We start from the raw sequence: 16,532 nt of genomic DNA on the forward strand, positions 1-16,532 counted from the left end.
CGTGTAACTCGAATACGTTAATAGTGTAAACTTTTGCATACCACTTTCGGAAGACGAGTATATGAATTGTACACTGATGATACTGATAGAAAAACAATTTGCACATGCAGAAAATACTTTCTGTAATGAGTGGAAGAGATGAATTTAAAGACTAGCCGTTTAAATAAAACATGCTTAAAAAATTTGTGGGAAATTACTTGCAAGAACAGGATGTTCAGCTTTATAAAAACCTACAAAATTACGTGAGGGAAGATGGGACCCCAAATTGAAATATATTTACACTAACAGTATTCTGAAACTTGTAGTTAACCTAGCGAAATTAACCGGCCGAGCTAGTTTCTTTACCATGTAAAGTTTATATATATAACTTTAAAACGATATTTTTGTAGTTGTTTTTATCCCAAGTTAACTCATATTGACCCCTGCCTATTTTCCTTATGCTTATTATCTCAGTTTTTTTTTTCACAAAACTAATACTAGTTTTATGAGACAAAATCGAACTGTACGAAATATTCAAGTTCATGTTATAAATCTATAAAACTATAGTTTAATCGTTCACACTCGCAAACTTCAACATTTCATCGGCTTTACCATAAAGTAGCATTCAAAATTAGCACCTTATCTTTTCCCATTTTTACTGTTCAAAAAATAAAGTTTCTATTTAACATATTTTTTTTAAGATTTATAAACAGTAATCAGTTTTGACGTGCGCTTTATGAAGTCGTGAAAATACTGTCGAATAATTCTGTAACATTATTTATCTGATTATCATTAAATGGGGAACCGCAAAAGAGAACATTTAAGATTTTTCTCGTCGAACAAAGTGTTCCATCTTCCCCCACACTACTATATGATAGTAATAATTCGTACTATCACCCAAAACCGTATTTCGATTGGGGAAATATTGGGCAATATGTGCTTAAGTGTCCCATCTTTCCCCACTATACAATATATGTATTATGATTTGATTTCAGTCAAGACATTAAAGACTAAATTCGAAAATAAAGAATAATTATAAGTATATGTTAAAAAACACAAGTATAACAATACCAACCGGTCGATGATAATGAACCTGTATTGTCAAAACGTGTCCAATAGGGATCTATATATAGCCACATCGTGCCCAACAATTGATCGGCGAAAACGAGTTTATTTTTCCACTAACGTGCCCAATATTAATATGTATACACTTCCCATGTTGCAATTATCTGACCCTGTCTTTATTTTTTCTGTCACATTTAGTTTAGTGTTTACGCAGTTTTATCTATTGTTGCATTGCCATAGCTTTATACCATCAGTATGGCTGTAGGTTGTAAGTATTATTGCTCAATATAGGTTTGTATCTGTATATACCCCAATAAGCACTTGCAAAGATAATTCTCAAGTATGGATGTACTTCATAAATGATTCCATTGAGAAATATATAGATTGCTTGTAAACACAAAGACGTGTATATGCATGTTGGTTTATTGATATCGACAGCAAGTGTTTTGCATTTTAAGTCGTCTAGTTATCGTTTCACCATCTATCATCCTCGACTTCTTCAGCTGAAATGGCTTCTTCAGCTGAAATGGTGTAAAAATTGTTATGAATTATGACAGGACCTATGTTCGAATTATTCTTACGATCATCACGAAATACACAAATAAGTGGCGAATTATGACCATAATATTTCGTTGTTTCTTTCCTTTTAATGTGTTATTACGAAACAAACAAAGCTTAACGCGCTAGATAAATAATTATCATTTCCTTCTGTTGTTCTGGTGTGTTTGGTTACGAATTACGTCGTAAATACGAATTACAACATTCGTTTGCAAGTTATAACGAATGTAAAAACCATCATCGTGTAAAATTATAAAGATGTTAATCAATGCTGATTTCACTAGACGTTTGCATTGCGGGTTTTCCGTACCAATCACGCACTTGTGAGTATAGCATCATCCTTTAATGCTCACCATTTTGCCTTTGGTTCCAATTCCACTTCGAGCTCCCACTACGACGACGAATAACTGCGTGAGAATGAGCATTCGTATTTTCGGTGAGGACGAGGAGTCCGATGACAAGCAAGAGGAGAAGCGCTGACTTATTCATCTGCAGAAAAAATATTAGTCACAAAACACGACTAAAACAAACCAACCACTCACTTTGTTATCTTGTGAACAAAGAGGTGACTTCGTACCGGAATTCGACGCCTTTTATTACGAGTGTGGTGGTTATTAAATGCGTCCATATTTCCGAAACGTTTTGATTTAAGAAGAATTAGTATGTTCTTCCGCAAAGCCAAAAATGATTTCGCAATTTCGGTAAATTGCTTGGTTTCCTGTGCTTGGAGAGTCTGTTCACGAAAGCTTGCCATCATATAATATGGTTTCTATTGTTTCTATAACATGCACCAACGTGATTGCATTCAATTACACAAGTACGACTTAATGATTTAAGATCGAAATCAGCGAGCTGCGCAAGGGCAACAAGAGGCTGCATATAATATCACTTACATACGCCTCGCGTTGGTAACACATGTTGCAATATTTTTTTATCCAAATATCCTGATCGTATTTTAAAAATTAACAACGGTCCATATGAAAGTCGTTAGTATACAGCTTTATAAGAAATGTCCCATTTAACCCCAACCTACTAAACGACGGGTTTGATGACATCATAGGAGTTTATCATTCTTGATCAATTTAAATCTGTTCTTATATTTACAGAGTTTTGCTTTCGAAGTCAGAGAACTTTTTGGAAACCAAATTAATGTATGAAGGTAACTTGTTTATCCTGGCGTTATAACACAGGTGAATTATTCATAAACCTCATGCTCGCTTACGAGTCACCACCTATAGGTGTATGCAACTTTGTAATGAAGAATACGTTTTATATGACGGATAATTTAGACAAGCATTAGTGAATGAATGAATGAATGAATGAATGAATGAATAAATGAATGAATGGCTTCGCTATAGATTTGTGACCACTGAATTAAGGCATTGCGCTCTAGTTTCTTGCTCAAGGACACAACTGAAACAATGATAGTACCATTATGTGCCTCAAACACGTGTATATCAATTGCGTTTAGGTGTAATCACCAATGCGGTATACACCGGGAAACTCCTGTTCATGCTCAGCAGTGCTGATACACCATTTATCTATATTTGTAAGTGTTTTGGTATAATATTCTTGGATCTAAATTCAGTACTGGTGTTTGTCACCGAGTGTGTGTTTGGTTAACAAAGATGCTGCGTCCATAAGTGCGGGTGTTGTTCGAACGAAGCCACCACGTATACTGCAGGGTTCAATCGAGCACAGCACCCATGTTGTTACAGCTAAATAAATTTTGAAACTAAATTCTTCTTGATAAAAGCAACTTTTGTCTTCTCTATCGTCTGTTTCCTTCTAACTGAAACGATCACGTGATGTCTCAATTGATTACTTCCCGTGATGTTTCCTACTAACTACACGAAAATTGCTGTCGATAATGCTGTATTGGTAATTTTCCATTCTGTGAGACTGAGAACAACTGCGAAAAGATGCGTCTCACAACGTGAAAAATTACCGAAGAAGCAATTATATTTTAGTATAACATGCGCTATGGTATCGAAAAGTTACTTAAAAACATCACTGCTGGAAAGTATTACTTAAGCGAGAAATCACGTGATGGTTTTGTTAAAGGATTGCAGCCAAAAGAAATTGCATTACTTTAACAAAAGTCTGGGTGTAATAAATGAACGCATGTACAATTGAACCTATTTTACTTGTTTGATTTCTATGTTTGTTAAGTTCATCTTGATCAAAATAACTTTGTTCATCTGTTAATACCTACATCTGGCACAATTGTTCTGTCCCGTCAACTGTTGCAAATATTTTGATTAATACCTCATTTACATGTTTTAAACAGCACTAAATCCAATATACCATATACTATATGAAACACCATATTTATTTTATTTTAATGGAATTTTATTATAAAAAGCAATTACTGACTTTGACATTTTCGCTACATTGCGCATGTTTTTGTTATAAAAAGCCATTTCCTGGCTTTTATAGGTACATAGTTAGTTGCTGCGGCTGGCAGACGTTCTTATGCCTAAAGTACTTCTTACACACAGTTTGGTGCGCTTTATTTATTTAACCACCTTCGTTTGGTTGCAATTCGTGCGATAACTAAGAAACGGAATACACGTCAGCACATACACATTAGCTAAAACAGCGTTGTTAATCTAAATTAATAACTGAATTTTCGGCATTTAAAAATTGTAAATAAAAATATAATCAAGCGTTAGCATTCTGAAATTAGGTAAAGAATGTTAGCGTTAATTAAATCGAAAGCAAATACACGAAAATGACAAGGAACATAGAATGTACCCTCTGTTATTTAATTGTTTGAAATTATATGTATAGGGGGGTGGGGAAAGACGGGACACCTTTTTATTCTGTTTTCTCGTCCCACTTGGTAAACAAAGAAAATTAAAGGAATTAAAAAACGTACCATTATGACTCCCATACACCCTTTTTGGTTATTTAAAACACGATTAGAATCACCCCCACCCTACTATATATGCACCAAGAATGAACTTAGATTGCCACGTAAAGATACTAAAAATGAAGCAAAGACACATAAACATTTAAACTTAAATAAAATTGGCATTCAGCCAACCGTGATATAGTTTGATTGGCTGTTATTACGTATTTCCTGATTGTTACGTTCAGTTGCTTCCTATAAAATTCACGTGCATGAACAAATGGTCTTCATTCTCTTCTATACAGGTACACATATATAAGTACTGCATTGTGCATATTAGTAAAGACCAGCTATAAATTTGTTTTTTTTTTATAAAGGTTTTACCAAAGAATCTACGTTGTCTATAACAGCTTAAAGAGTTTAACTTGAATTACAAGACCACGGATCTTCAAGAAAAACCAACTGTTTGTTTTATAGTGGTGCTGGGGTTCAAGTTTTCATTCATCGTTTGATTACAGCAATATGGACGGATTTACTAAAGGCTATGACGTTACGACCATGAATGCATCTGCTGATGACATTATTGAACCAAAAACGAGGCAAATCCAGTTCATCGCTTCTTTGACAATCGAAGCCATTATTGCGGCATGTAGTGTATGGTTTATAGTGAAGCTGATTGTCCATGGTGTAAGCACGAAGAGATTCGGGCGACGAAACAAAGCTGATACAAACGGTGGTGTTTTGTACAGCTTAGTTGTGTTGGCCGCTGTCATGTCTTTCGCCCGGAGCAGCTCCTCCCTCTTGATTATTGCACTTTCTCCTCAGAAACCCGGATATGACGTACAGTGTGGCCGTTTGATGGGATCCAGTTTCGTCATTTACATGGTTGCGTTGGTGTCTGTGTATTTCTCGCTATGGTATCGACAGCGTGCTTTGTACGCGAATCGACTGCTTGCCCAATCTCACAACAAATTTGTTTTGGCTTGGAGTCTATTCAGCGGTTTTCTCATAACGGTCGGCAGTGTTTCTTATACGATATATGCTGTGGTCACCGGTGTTGATGGTTACGAATCATCATATTCTGGTTGCATATATACAGGTCGTATAGCCCGATACCTAATAGGGAGCATTCTTAATACTATTATGCAGTTTTCACTCTTAGTTCTTTTTATTATTCCCCTTCGGCGAAATTGGAAAGGGTGCGCAAACTTTTTGTCATTTCGGAAATCTATGATGCAGTGTATAAACAAACAGGAACCTGACACGAGCGGTTCTGGCAGTTCTTCACAAACGTGCACAGATGTAGTGGAGGAAACTAATCTACCAGAGGCCACAGAACAAATTGAAACGAAATCTTTAATAAACAAGAAGATACTTCGCTTGCTTAAACGGTTGACGTTTGTCACTGTAGTTTGTATTATCACAGACTTTCTGGCCACAGTGCTTGCTATCGTTATAATACAAAATAACGGAAGTTTTCACAACCTTACAAAAGTCGTTTATGATGTTAATCTTCTATTCAATGTCATCAGTGTTATTTTATCATTTGATGACTATGGGAAAATACTCTGTCCATGTGGCAACATCAAATGTGTTTAAAGAAGACACCACAATTATTAACATTACATCAGTCGTCTAATCTCGCCGCTGTAAAATACAATTTCTCCAATGTTTTCAAGTTTAGCCTATATATAGTAAGGTGGGGAAAGATGGGACACCTTATTATTCTATTTTCTCGTTCCATTTGGAGGTAAACTAAGAACGTTTAAAAAGTTATAAAACTATATTCTCACTTCCAAAGGCCGTTGTTAATTGTTTAAAATACTTTTAGAATATTTGGATACTATGTGCTAAGGATGTCCCGTCTTACCCCACCCTAATATAACAAAATCAATATTTAAATAAATGGACTATATGTTAAATCGCCACTTAATGTCAAGTGTTGCTAATGTAAAATAAACTGTACATATACTTGTGGATTGTCACGATCTAACATTACTTAAAGCATAGACTTTCTGGTTCACAAAGGTGTCCCGTCTTACCTCACTCTACTATACCGTTTTTCAGAAACGACAGTCATTATAAATAAGTTGCATTTTAAAATATAGTTGGTCATTACTAATGCATGTGCTTTTGCTCGTACCCATACACATGCAACAGCTCCAGAACCACACGCTTTTGGCCCAAATTTTTAATCAAGAGATTTTGGGACCGAAAATTAAGAATTTAGTTGAAAAAAAGAACTAAACAAAAGTGTTTTATTGGACAAAATACCCTTATAAAGAAGTGTATATCGAAATCCGCAGCCCATATGGTTACACATTTTGTAAATCGTTTGAGTTTCTCCTGATAGAGTAATCTTTACTCGACAATTCAGAAATGTTTGTTTTCCTTTGATTCTCGTACGCCCTGGACCTTTGATGACGTGCAGCAGGTGTGTAGAAAAACGGGTCCAGCACTGGCTTTGGGGCCTTGGCAGAGTTAATTTTCTTAAAATCAAATGGTTTCGATTGATAAGGGAGAGGAAGTAACATTGGAGGCAGAATATATTGTTGCTGCGTGACTGATCGAGAATGTTTTGGTCTGTATCAAAAGGACAAGTTATTAATTTTTAAGTTGTTCACAGTTTTAATCTTACCGTACTGGAAGCTCTGTTTTTGTATTTGCTGAAGTGTCAAATGGTTTAGCGTGCTTGGAAGATATAGATCTAAGAATGGTTTTCACTGTTAACATAAATTTCAACAATAGCATAGCATCCCTTTAGTGTACTATGCTGATAGATCTACTGCTTACCGTGCTTCTATAACAGACGGTAACTTGTCCACACTTTTTTGGCGCATTTCAAATGACATTCGTTTGTGTAATTCCCTTTGATTGTAGCAACGTTGTATGTCCGATGCTTTTGCAACATCAATTCCACTTATTATTGGCCAATGTTGTAAAAACCTGACATACACAGAACTTTTCTGACGCTGTCTGTTGTGCATTCTGTAAAGTACTAACCTGCAATTTGCAGCCTACTTTTATGCGCTTGCCTTCATACTGTACAACGCATCCAATAACGCTAGGTTGAAAGAAATGGGGGAGTGTGGAATCAACTTTGTCATGTTCTTGGTAATACCGCAGGATGGTGTAAACGCCTACAGTCCTACATCGTACAACTACGAGATTTCTAATAGCGCTGACTAGCTAATTAACTAAAACGTTACTAAAAAAACAGTAGATTTTTTACAAATAAAAAAACAACGAATATTTACCCGAGTGCTTAAATTTACCAGGTTTTCTTTTTTAAATACATTACTTGAAAAAACAACCACCAAATCAACGAACTACCGTAACCAGATAAAAGAAACTACCGTATTTGTTTCTATTATAGTATTGTGTTGTTTGGAAAAAAACTCACAAATAGGTGCTGTTACTTTTGCATCGCAAAGGAATGACCAAAACTGGCCCATTTGATTTGATCGCTGGGAGTTCACAAAAAAAGACTGGAAAATTTAGTGTACGCTAACAAATAGTTGTGTGAAAAAATGTAGTCATATAAATAGTGACTAAAAATCAAAACAAAAAAAATAGCTTAAATATTTGTGTTGTCAGAAGAAAGGTTGAGAAAATGATTACATGTATTTAAAAATAGTATCCTAAGTATAAGTTGCGAGTCTTTTGACTGTTGACAATTGAAACGAAAGGAAAAATTGGTAAAATACTGTAAAACAGAGAGCCCTTGAAATATTGGTTACGATGACACTGATATTTGTTTTGTTGCATCTATGATACCATGGATTGTATTTCCATTTGAAGAAATATTAGATTTGTTTTTGCGAGTGTTTTGGTATAACCTTGTGCTGAATCCTTCCTTGTTTCGAGCAATTTCAATTGCCAAAAACTGAATTCGAGTTGCTAGAAAAACAAATCAATGCAAATGGGTTAAACTAATCTATAAATCTAATCTAATTTTAAAAGCTGACTTTACAATTTGTGTTATAAGCAACTAAAATGAGAATGTGTTCTAAGAGCAGCATAAATTTAAAGTATATAAATTACTTAAAAAAAAAATTTTTTTTTTTCAATTTTACGGCATGAATTAGTAAGTTTTTTATGGTATGAATATAAGCTGTGATTGGCTTGATCTACTTGAATGATTAAACTACAACAGTAACTTCTTACCAAATAAAGTATTAGATTCACTATACTCCAACAGCGGGTCTAACCGCAACAAAGTTCCATAATTAAAATCTTGAATAACTCCATCGAACTTATTACAAAACGTTCTCCACTCCTGTTAATATAAATTTAATTTATAAACAAGTTGAAACAATATAATATAGAAAAACCTATAATGCCCTGTTGCTATAACACTGTCTACTATAATTATAATATTAAAGATAAAGGCATTTCTACTCATTTAACAAGTTACTTACTACAGATTGGAGATAAAAATCTACAAATATTTGAACGGTAGCCTTGGTCCAAATCACATACACAAGTCACGGACTTAGACATTATGTTATTAATTTATTAATTTAACACAATCTTGGGTGGCAGTGCGAATATACAATTAACACACTTGTTCACATAGAATAGGGAAACCGATTCTTAATCAAAATGGTAAATGCAATATAGTTTGGCTAGGCTTGTCTGAATAGATAAACTACCTAACAGCAGAGTAAAAGGTGGTTTAGGAGCGGGATGGTAAAATATATGTGGTCACTTTTATTTTCAAAAGTATATAACTTAAACAGAACAAAATAAACGGTAATTAAAAAGTGGGCATTAAATCTTAAATTTATTAGCAAGAAATTGTAACACTACGGGTGGTATGCAGAAAGTATAATCAACTTTGATCTTAGATCAAAGTTCATTGTTGACATAACAACGATTTAAACGGTATGCAGAAAGTATAATCAAAGTTAATTACCGATTTTTGATTGTCGATTATCGTCAAAAAGTTAAACAGCGAAATTGGCTGTTTAAGTGTCTGGTGGCGATGCAAATTGGTAGTTTTTAGGGTTGGTAACGCGACATAAGATTAATTTCTGTAAATCCACGTCAAATAGATTGTATTGGATCGTTTTTATAGGTTTTAACGGAGTCTGGGCCTTTTTAGAAAAAAGGGCTTCGGATCGCAAAAGTTCGGTAACCGCTTACTGACCTTACTCCGACTTGCTGCTACTCTTTCCATACTATTTTTACCGTTTATATTGATTACTATTCTGTTAAAGGTATAAAAACAATAACAAATTCGATTTTGACTTTTATTAAACATTTTTGTCGTCATTTTTACCGAGAATTGCCTTCTTCGTGGAGTAATTTTCGAGAGAAATTCTCTCGTCCATTGTTACGTCACAAACACGAAAAAGATAAACATAGATCAGCTAAGAATCACTGATTATACTTTCTGCATACCACTTAAGTTTTTTGCATGATCTCCGTTTAGCTAAACTAAGATCAAGCAAAAAGTTAAGTATACTTTCTGCATACCACCCTAAGTGTGACTCCTGTATTTAGTTATAGTACCACAAAAATATGATAACCTCACACCAAACCAAATAATCTAATATTATTATCATCCAGTCTGCAAAGTATGGCAGTTCCTGACGAGATCTCGCGCGTGCAAGACGGTTATTTTTCGCGTTCGCGCGTGCTATCATTAAAAATCTGCGTGCAAAGCATGTACATTGTCAAGCCACGTTAGGAAATCTTACTTAATTTAATACGTATTTTTTTCTTTGTTTAATTAATTGGCGTGCTAAGGACAAATTGTGGCATGCATAACCGAAAGTCTGTAAAAAAATCGCGCGTGCACCTGCCATACTCTGCAGTCTGGATTATCATCAACCTACTTCTTTACTTTTCGCTGTTTTTAAATCATCCTCATGTAAGTGAGCAATGTCTAAATCTGGAAATGATTTTCGAAACTGTCGGTATATTAAATCGTCTTCCTTTGATAATTGAAGGTAAGTTGGATCAACTGAAGTTATCAACTAGAACAGAAGGAAAAATAATTAAACCCATCATTATATAATAAATATATATATATATATATAAATACTGGCACATGTAATTTTTTATTCGAATTTTTATTGATATATTATTGTACATAATACTTTGTCCTACATCTGTCAATTACTTTAACAAAGGGCAGAGTCTTATAGTTTAGCAGTAACCTACCTGAAAATAAACAGGTAAAAGTAATCGAAGACAAACTGAATGCTTACACTCACTGCAGTACTACTGGCAAAGCAACACAAAGAAATTGAATAACACTAACATGGCAAATAAAACTAAACCAAATGGGAATGTAGGTTCTCACTTGGTACGACAATTAAAGGCAACAGAATACATTACATTAAAGAAGTCATACCTCACTACACCTATGTTCGCCAAATACTTTTAACACCAGCATGAAAATCATATATTATTTGGCATAGGATATTTTATTTTGCATAGAACAGCCACATTCCAGAGCACATTATTAAACCTAAGCAATAGACCACACCATGCAAAAATCACTACATGTAATACATATTAACATAAAAACGCAAACAATTACCTATCGAGGTATAAAATTGCGCTTACGTTATAATGTAGTTCTGCCTCATCATAAGCTTTCATTGCCCATGACACTTCAATCGTTCTCTGTGGTTCAAGAAATAAATAATATTTATCTTTGTTTAAATTCGAACAAATAGTGAATTTAACATTACGTAATAATTACAGCAAGAACTTACGTCATTTGTGTATGATTGCGAATTCGTATCCATTTTTCATGTGAACGTAAACGAAATAGCAAAGATAACAACAAAGACTAAAAATCTTGAAAAACGTGAGTATCCTGAAACGTTGTGAATGTAACCACCATGTTTATTTCCAGTGTTCCCATTATTTACCATCATATAAAATAACGTGTTCTCTAAAATTTTATATACGATAAAGCATACAAAATACGCGAATTTTATGTAACTTGATCTAAATTGAAAGTAAATTGACAATTTCTTTCTTGAAATTTTAAATTAAGCATATTTCATTTACACAGTAAAACGAAATTTTATGCTTTGGAAACACTACGTGCCACTCGCGGGAAACAGTATTGAAGCAAAATCGAAGAGGAAAAGAAAGGGCTGTGTCGGTAAGAGTGGGAAAACCGAATATTAGTTATTTTTAGTGTATTCTACTAGAATAATTATGTTTATGTGTTTTTTTAATTGTTTTTATTTATTCTGTTTCATAAAATTTTTATATCACACAATACAGTATTTATAAACCATAGTAAATATTTTTTTAATAGCGTACCAGTATGTGGAACGGGTATTGCTATTATTATTGTGTTATATTAATGTTTTCAAATAAACAAAAGTGACTATAATATATATATACGTTACGATGTAAAAAGCTACCAGTGCCACAAAGACTGCAGTGTTGCCAGTCTGCAGAGTATGGCACGAGCGATTTTTTTACAAACTTTTGGTTATGCATGCCATAATTTGTCCCACGCACGCCAATTAATTAAACAATGAAAAAAAAACGTATTAAATTAAGTAGGATTTCCTATTGTGACTTGGAAATGTACATGGTTTGCACGCCGATTTTTGATGATAGCTCTTGCACGCGCGAGATCTCGTTTTAAATATATCTAAACTTAAATCGTCCACATTAGAGAGACAACGTAATAAAACAAAGTTTTATTTTCAAAAGCAGTATCACCCCTTCCCATGTGTTTGATAAGATCGATAGCGGGTGTGATGTAATAAATAAAATAGTTTTACATTTTAACATCGTATGAAAGTGGCTTACATCTCATTAAAACATGTTACGTAAAAGAGCTACATTCAAGTCCACCATTTATCGTTACTCAATATTTAATGTATTTGTATTTGGGTCCCAATAACACTTGTTGCATAATATTTTGGTGTGACAAGATAAACATAAATGTTTTTTTGTAAGCACTTTTTTTCATGCAATTTTACTATTTGTCCCACTTTTCTTTGTTTCTGATTGATCAGTCAAAACTGGTTGCTTTGTAATAAATTCATTTTACATGTATGTACTTTTTCAACATCTTCACTTGACCAATTATTCCAAGCCCCACTATTTACTGGTAAACAATGAGAACAGTTTTGGTTTTCTTCTGCTGCGTAGTATTTTAACTCTCGTGTGGGAACATAAGTCTCACTTTACCAGCGAAATTATAATTTGTTGCGTTCTGTCATGTATAGCCAAGAAAAAGGGCTTTAGTTTCCACAAAAAGGGTTTTGTGGCAGAAACCTGGTTGTTTTCATATTTTAGATAAAGTTAAATATTTTTGTTTGATGTATTCAAATTTAAGCTTTTTTATATTTTATAGCTACAGTGAAGGTGTGTACTGGTTGAATTAAAGTTAAAATAATAGAAATGGGAGAAAAAGACGGAGCGTATGATGATTCTGTTGAAGAACGTGTCATCAATGAAGAATACAAGATATGGAAGAAAAATACACCATTTCTGTATGATCTTGTCATGACCCATGCTTTAGAATGGCCCAGTCTTACTTGCCAATGGCTTCCTGATGTGACCAAACCTGAGGGGAAAGATTACACAGTTCATCGTTTGATTCTGGGCACCCATACCTCTGATGAACAGAATCATTTGATCATCGCGAGTGTTCAACTTCCAACTGACGATGCTCAGTTTGACGCCTCACATTATGACAGCGAGCGTGGGGAGTTTGGCGGCTTTGGTTCTGTGAGTGGAAAGATTGAAATTGAAATTAAAATCAACCATGAGGGAGAAGTAAACAGGGCCAGGTTCATGCCTCAGAATCCATGCATCATTGGAACAAAGACTCCATCCAGCGATGTGTTGGTGTTTGACTACACAAAGCATCCTAGCAAACCAGATCCATGCGGAGACTGCAATCCTGATTTGCGTCTGCGTGGTCACCAGAAGGAAGGGTATGGCCTTTCTTGGAATCCAAATCTAAGCGGCCATTTGTTAAGTGCATCTGATGATCATACCATTTGTTTATGGGATGTTGGTGCCACACCACGTGAAGGGAGAATTCTGGATGCTCAACATATTTACACAGGTCATACAGCTGTAGTTGAAGACGTATCTTGGCATTTATTGCATGAAAGTTTGTTTGGTTCAGTTGCTGATGACCAAAAATTGATGATTTGGGATACGCGTTCTGCTGCTTGTAACAAACCAAGTCATGTTGTTGATGCACACACCGCTGAAGTTAACTGCCTTTCTTTCAACCCATACAGTGAGTTCATTCTAGCAACAGGTTCTGCCGACAAAACGGTTGCTTTGTGGGATTTACGGAACCTCAAACTTAAGTTACATTCGTTTGAGTCTCACAAAGATGAAATTTTCCAGGTATAACATTTTGAATTGAATTTAAATACCGTCCTAAGCACGACTCTACCTTTTTTATTATGATAAGTGGCCAACTCACATCACAAGTCACAACCACTGCTTGGTGACGGCCGCGTACCATACAGTACAATTTCCCCTTTTTTTTAACCTTCATTTATCAAATTAAAAGAAACTAATTTTAAAAATCCGAACTAATATATTATATGTTAGGGTACAAACAGTACATTAATTAGGGAAGCACTATACAGTGATTCATACTGCTACAGTTTTACTTTACAAAAGCCAATGTGTAATGGAATATTCTGACAGCATTAGATCATTGGCCTTGTAGTTGTTAGTACAGCTAGTTTGTAATACTTCCAATTTTGTATCTCTTTCTGAACAATTGAAATTTGAACATTTTGCTACTTTTTCAGGTTCAATGGTCTCCACATAATGAAACCATCTTGGCTTCAAGTGGAACTGATCGGAGGTTAAATGTCTGGGATCTGAGTAAGATTGGGGAAGAGCAGAGTGCTGAAGATGCAGAAGATGGTCCTCCTGAACTCCTCTTCGTACATGGAGGACATACAGCAAAGATTTCAGACTTTTCTTGGAATCCCAACGAGCCTTGGGTGTCTTGCTCTGTTTCTGAGGATAACATTATGCAAGTATGGCAGATGGCTGAAAACATCTACAACGATGAAGAACAAGATACAGCCGGGTCTTCTACTCCTGCTGCAGAGTTAGAGCAAAATGCTACCTGAAATAATCATCTAAAAAACAAAACAGTTCAAAAACGGTCTGAAATAGATTTGTAATCTTGGTTTCTTTTGTATTGGTTAATAAAATGTGTTCCAAGGTTATATATTGAGGTAAATTTATTTCAGACTGGTTGTAATACCAAATACGTATACATGATACCTTTTTATAATTGGAAAATCATTTTGTTGTGATAAGTATAAATGGAAATTTTTCGATAAATTCAGTCGTATTTTTTACTTGTAAGGGTTTACCATTGGTTGTACATATGTAATAAACTATTAAGCATACAACTTGTATTAAGTTTCAATCTTAGATCTAGATGTTTCTGAATCTAAAGTTGAATGAATGTAACTTACTTTATCCTCGCGTGGCCTGGTGTACTGTTTCATAGACCTCGGGCCAGCTTACGAGTTACCTAATATGTTACTTCGTGGGTGATTATTTGTTGGTGTTGGTGGATTTTTAAATTTTTTATGTCTGGGTGATAATTTGGACAACCCATTAGTGACCACTGGGTTTGAGCAATTGCCGTTAAGTGTCTTGCCCAGGAACACATACGCCCACAATGCTAGCAGCGAAGGGCCGTGGACCATTAATTCTGCGGTAAAGGCAGGCGCGCCAACCAACTGTGCCACCGTTCGGGAAGTTCCCATCATAACGTAAAAAACATACAGGGTGGGATAAGATGGGACATTCTTTCATTCTATTTTCTTTCCCATTTGGTAGTAAAGAAAGAACACTCAATGAATTATAAAACCGTATCCTCACGACTCCAATATATACCTTTGTTAATTGTTTAAAACACAATCAGGATATTTGGATTTTACGTGCTAAAGGTGTCCTGTCTCCCCCCACCCTGCTGTATAATATTACTGTGAAGTAAGGTAGGAAACCTTAGCCATTAAATCACATATTTGTGTTTTAAACAAATAACAACGCTCTTAGAGTCGTGATCATACGGTTATACACTTTTCTAAATATTCTTTGTTTATACAAACAAATAAAACGAGTAAACAGAATGAAAACCCAGCCTACCCCACCTTACTATATACTGAAAAAATTGTTTCGCACAATGACAGATAAATGTTTCCAAAACACATTGTGGAGCAACAACATACGTTATAACTCGAACATCTTATTCCACATACACCTCGTGCCGCTTACGAGTTGCCACTTGTATAACTTTGTGTGGAGGTTATTTTCATATGCCTGACAATTTGTACAATAGTTTAAACACTAGCAGACTAGCTAATTTTGGTTGCCCGTCACGCGACGTCAAATATGTTCCATCCTGCATTCAAAAACTTTTACGTTACATGTATAATATAAGGTACACCACGGCCTATAGGCTACTAGGGATATCTCTAGTTGGCCGTGGGTACACCCCGAATGCACATTGTTGAAAGAAGAAGAACGGATCGTTGTTGTTCGTGATCTCTTTCCTGCTAACTGCGATCGTAATACAACATTATGCACAAGCTACTATCGAAATACTCTGTTACGTCATAACTGAAGCGACTGTGGTAAAATGAGTTGGGTTATTGCTTACGTGTATACCCCACATATTGTTTTAAACATTAAACTGTGCTTATTAGAAGTCTGTTTGTAGTACTTGCTTACTAGGCTCCACGAACATACCGAACTCATTTTTACTTGCTTAAAATATAGAGAAGCGTTAACTCGTTTTAACTGTTTTATTGTATACATTATACAACATGCATAATTTGTACAATCTGCTTTAAAGGTGGGTTCTCTGATAATACAAACTTTTGGAATGCGCAAACCCTGCTCTAACAGCTGAACTTAATATTTGTATGTGTTAGAAATGATCCACTATCGTGATATATTCGTTCCGACTGATATAGTAGGGTGGAGGAAGATGGGACACTTTGTCGGACGAGACTTTTTTAACTTACTTTTTACGAACCCCCATTTAATGATAATCAGGAATATAAGGTTACAGAATTATTCGACA

At 34.9% G+C, this 16,532-nt stretch overlaps 3 protein-coding genes and 1 long non-coding RNA gene across 8 annotated transcripts; 2 read left to right on the forward strand and 2 right to left on the reverse strand.

Annotated features, from left to right (window-relative positions):
- Nucleotides 1–1,451: 1,451 nt before the first annotated feature.
- On the reverse strand, nucleotides 1,452–2,230 carry LOC149732177 (uncharacterized). The gene is made up of 3 exons (XR_016385524.1): nucleotides 2,145–2,230; nucleotides 1,956–2,091; nucleotides 1,452–1,565 (listed from the first exon to the last, which is right to left on the reverse strand). It is a non-coding gene; the product is annotated as an uncharacterized LOC149732177 (long non-coding RNA).
- A 2,497-nt stretch (nucleotides 2,231–4,727) lies between these two features.
- Nucleotides 4,728–6,410, forward strand: LOC149732178 (uncharacterized). The gene has a single exon (XM_089883466.1). The coding sequence runs from the start codon at nucleotides 4,979–4,981 to the stop codon at nucleotides 6,053–6,055; it is 1,077 nt and encodes a 358-aa protein (XP_089739592.1). The 5' UTR covers nucleotides 4,728–4,978; the 3' UTR covers nucleotides 6,056–6,410.
- Nucleotides 6,411–6,632: 222 nt separating this feature from the next.
- On the reverse strand, nucleotides 6,633–11,329 carry LOC149732179 (protein PBDC1-like). 5 transcript variants are annotated; one of them, XM_089883470.1, is made up of 8 exons: nucleotides 11,188–11,329; nucleotides 11,036–11,095; nucleotides 10,300–10,440; nucleotides 8,624–8,735; nucleotides 7,460–8,356; nucleotides 7,250–7,402; nucleotides 7,095–7,163; nucleotides 6,633–7,039 (listed from the first exon to the last, which is right to left on the reverse strand). In XM_089883470.1, exons 1-5 carry the CDS (start codon nucleotides 11,218–11,220, stop codon nucleotides 8,193–8,195), a joined length of 510 nt encoding a protein of 169 aa, XP_089739596.1. In that variant the 5' UTR covers nucleotides 11,221–11,329; the 3' UTR covers nucleotides 6,633–7,039; nucleotides 7,095–7,163; nucleotides 7,250–7,402; nucleotides 7,460–8,192. The 5 variants fall into 5 exon arrangements, with proteins under 5 accessions (XP_089739596.1, XP_089739597.1, XP_089739595.1 ...); XM_089883471.1 differs by having other exon boundaries at nucleotides 7,100–7,163; nucleotides 7,250–8,356; XM_089883469.1 differs by having other exon boundaries at nucleotides 7,250–8,356.
- LOC149732180 (histone-binding protein RBBP4) lies at nucleotides 11,182–14,847 on the forward strand. The gene is made up of 4 exons (XM_089883465.1): nucleotides 11,182–11,282; nucleotides 11,493–11,585; nucleotides 12,801–13,813; nucleotides 14,230–14,847. The coding sequence occupies exons 3-4, from the start codon at nucleotides 12,848–12,850 to the stop codon at nucleotides 14,557–14,559; spliced, it is 1,296 nt and encodes a 431-aa protein (XP_089739591.1). The 5' UTR covers nucleotides 11,182–11,282; nucleotides 11,493–11,585; nucleotides 12,801–12,847; the 3' UTR covers nucleotides 14,560–14,847.
- Nucleotides 14,848–16,532: the final 1,685 nt, after the last annotated feature.

Source organism: Ciona robusta, chromosome 8 (genome assembly GCF_009617815.1).
Source record: "Ciona robusta chromosome 8, ASM961781v2".
In the NCBI taxonomy this organism is placed as follows: domain Eukaryota; kingdom Metazoa; phylum Chordata; class Ascidiacea; order Phlebobranchia; family Cionidae; genus Ciona; species Ciona robusta.